The sequence below is a fragment of the Ambystoma mexicanum genome, chromosome 2q, assembly GCF_040938575.1.
Source record: "Ambystoma mexicanum isolate Mex_15411 chromosome 2q, UKY_AmexF1_1, whole genome shotgun sequence".
Taxonomy (NCBI): domain Eukaryota; kingdom Metazoa; phylum Chordata; class Amphibia; order Caudata; family Ambystomatidae; genus Ambystoma; species Ambystoma mexicanum.
The window spans coordinates 415438745-415442579 of record NC_090924.1 but is presented as its reverse complement, the minus strand read 5'-3'; the positions used below and the strand labels follow the sequence as shown (position 1 = coordinate 415442579).

The window sequence follows — 3835 nt, the reverse complement described above, 5'->3', positions numbered from 1 at the left end:
GCTCAGTTCTAGAATTCGTTATTGAGGCTACCCAAGTGTGCGCCTTTGGCCATAATACGATATGAATTAAGTGCTCTTTCCTTATAGAGTCAAATTCTTTGGAAAATGTGTTGTTTGTACAGAAAATGTCTCATGAGTTTTTGTGCAAAGAATATTTTGAGCACAGTGGCACAATATGTATTGACATCAACAGAAACATTTCCCCGGATATGGAGGAATTGCATTTTGGATGCTTTAATAGATGCAAATGTCTCTGTTGATATGCTAGTAACTAACCCAGGAAAGGCAAACATTCAGTTTTACCAGTATGACTGGATATGTTCAAAAGAACAATGTAAAGGTTATGTAGATTTTAACATTTTCTTATTTGTAAACAAAAGATTTCAGAATCTGGTGGATTATTTGACAAAATGCCCATCAAATTATATTTGCATCCAATACCTAAGAATCAGACTAAACTTGTGTCCAACTAACGAAATTTTAGCAAGAAGGGGCATTATACCGAAAGATAAAAACTTTTGTCGATTCTGCAAACATTTGGCACAAATGGAAACTTTGTTGCATTTAGTGGTAGAATGCCCGGTTCTGATCGAAAAGCGAGAAAGTTATTTTAAAAATGTGTTTTATATCGACTGCCACTTGTCTAAAGATGAAACATGGCATATTATTTTTTCTAGTCCAAGAATAGCAGTGAAAATTGCACTCGTACAATATGTGAATGCGATTTCACCAAAACAGTTGAATGTGGAGTACAATGAACTTTTTGAAAAATGGTTTGCTATGTACTGTTGTGTCACGGCTTGAGCTGTATTTGAGTTGCATTATGTATATTTCATTTAAATTGTTATAACAAAGTGCAGTTAGTTTTATTGTATAGTATTTAGGTGTGTTTGCTTACATTATATTGTAAAAAATGGAATTTGTTTGTGATAAAGAATTTGAAAGGTTGATTAAGTCAGCCAAACAAATATTAAAGAAATAAATATATATATATATATATATATATATATATATATATATATATATATATATATATATATATATATATATTTATATATATATATATCACCCCCTTAATGTTTAGAGAAACATAACTTGTCATTGTACTGCCTTACAATTTTTATGGAAAGGAGCAGCACATTGCCAGCAAACAAACACCAGGACTTGGTGCATTTGCAAACACTACGCCAGTAGACGGGGCTTGGGGATGGTGTGCTGATGGGGAACAGGAAAGAGAGAGAATAGAGGAAGCTGATAGGGGAATGAATGAAATCGATTTACAGGGTGAAAAATCCTACATTCTGTATAAAGATATATGACAGGAGCAAGAAGAAAGATGCCGTGGTAGGAATGGGTTAAGAGAGGTAGGCATGAAAAGGATGTAAAAGGCTGCCTGCAGGGTGATTAATTAGGACAATATGTTTGTTTGAACATGCGTTTACACAGAAACACATTTTCATTATTTATTATAGAAAAGCTGAAATTTCTGATTAAAAAGCGTACATAAATAGGACATGAACATATGTTTTAAACTGAAAAGTGCAATTATATATTCTGATATATTGACCGATCAGGTTAAATGAGTGAATGGGAAATGTGTGCTCCCAAATTGGATGTAATTCTCAAATGGGATGCTAAAACGAGAAATCCCTCTAAGAGTTTGAAGAAATGATTTTCCCTAATATCACTTTCTTAATCGCCCCCTTCACTTCATTGTTACGGAGGCTGTAGATGAACGGGTTCAACATGGGAGCCAGTATAGTGTACATCACACTGGCTACTCTGTCCTTAGTCAGCGCAAAGCTAGTGGTTGGTCGAAAGTACATGAACATGATGGTACCAAAGTAAGGTATCACTACTGCCAGGTGTGAGGAGCAAGTGGAGAAGGTTTTGCGCCTACCCGATGCTGAGGGGATCTTCAAGATGGCCCTGATGATGCATATGTATGAGATGACAATGATCAGGAATGGGCTCATCACCACCACGGATCCCTCTGTGAAAATCACCATCTGGTTTGGGAAAGTGTCAGAGCAGGAAAGCTTGAAGAGTGGCACCATATCACAGAGAAAGTGATTAATTTCATTGGCTCCACAGAAAGATAGCCTTGATGTCATTCCAGTATGCAAAATGGAATTCAGTATTGCTGTGACCCATGTCCCGGCCACCATTTGGGCACATGCTGTCTTTCTCATCACAACAGAGTAATGAAGAGGATTGCAGATTGCCACATACCTGTCGTAAGCCATAACAGTCAAAAGGAAGTCCTCCACATTGGCAAACAGCAGGAAAAAGAAAACCTGAGACAAACAGCCACCATATGTAATGGATTTCCTCTCCAGAAGGAAGTGCACCAACATCTGGGGGAGGGTGACTAGGCCCAAGCAGATATCGACGAAAGACAGATTTGCCAGGAAGAAGTACATAGGGCAGTGGAGCCGAGGATCACCACTAACTGATAGGATGATGGTCAGGTTCCCCAACAGCGTGATGATGAAGATTACGAGGAACACAGCAAAGAGCTGGATCTGATAGCGTGATAAGTCTGAGAAACCCAGGAGGATAAAATCTGTGACCAAGGTCTGGTTTACACTTGTCATTGTTCTCAATTTGCTGAAACACAATAGGCACAACACAGCACATTGAGATTTTAGAAGTAATTGATTTTTAAACTCATCATCACAATAAGAATTTTATTCAAATACTTTGCTTGTTTAGGCATATGTAACAATCCCAAATTAACAAAACATACAGTTGTATAATTGTTTATAACATACATCAAATTATAAGTCATTTTAAATCAGTCTGCTAGTTTATTAAATCACAATTCATAAGACACACTATATGTGCACATTTTTGCTTTATAAGTTCCTAAAATAATTAACTGGCAAGAGGGGCCTGTTTACTAAATACCCCCAATAGAAATCCCTGATATTTTCATTAATTTTCCTTGAGTGAAAATTTTCTGTATGGACAGATAATGCATTTAAACAGAAAGCTAATTTTACCCAAAAAGCTGTGTGATCTTTCTTGTGTTGCTCCAACGTTTTATTAAAGCTGGCTTAGATATTACTTGTTTTCTAGCGGACTCCCGAGCATGCTTATAAGTGGGACATGTGATGTCTTTAAGGAACTCCAGAGAGGGACATTTAGACCCATGTGACTGCATACACTGACTAGGTCTAGTATGTACAAAGGATCGCTCAGAGCGTAAATTACATGGTAAGGGAGTGAACACCCCTCTCTGGGACGCATCAGAGGAGGACTTTGTCATGTCACACAGTTACCCGGAAGTTGATATTGAGAAAAGACTAAGGGCCCAATTCATGGTATATTTGCCCGGTTCAAAGTGATTTTGCATGCTGAAAAGTGACTTTGCACTACCGACACAAACCTTGATTCATGGAACCGTGCAAAGTGTATTTTTGCCGTGCAAAGTCCGGGATTCAAGAATGCCGGCGCCTCCTTCAGCCTTGTGAGAAGTAATGTATGCTCCACCAGGCTGAAGGCGGTGGATAGGTCCAACAACATGAGGGCAACTGTCTTACCATTGTCCATTCCATTTAAGAGATTTGACTTAATGTCCAGCAGCGCCATCTCCATGCCATGACCCTGTCTAAAACCTGACTGCCTATTATACACCTTGTGGTTGTTAAAATACTCTAAAATCTGGATTTAGGCAATGCGATTTACAATCTTTGATAAAAAGGGGATTTTGGTCCTAAAATTATAGATGGTTCAGTGGGGCAAAGGCCAGTCTTTTTCAATAATGGGGAAATTCAAGCATTTTTTAAGTGATCCGGGACGTGATTTTCTGCAAATGATGCATTTACATATC

General features: G+C 37.9%; 1 protein-coding gene across 1 annotated transcript; it reads right to left on the bottom strand.

Moving 5' to 3' along the window:
• Positions 1-1652: 1652 nt before the first annotated feature.
• Positions 1653-2597, bottom strand: LOC138568724 (olfactory receptor 1F1-like). The gene has a single exon (XM_069646508.1). The coding sequence runs from the start codon at positions 2595-2597 to the stop codon at positions 1653-1655; it is 945 nt and encodes a 314-aa protein (XP_069502609.1).
• Positions 2598-3835: the final 1238 nt, after the last annotated feature.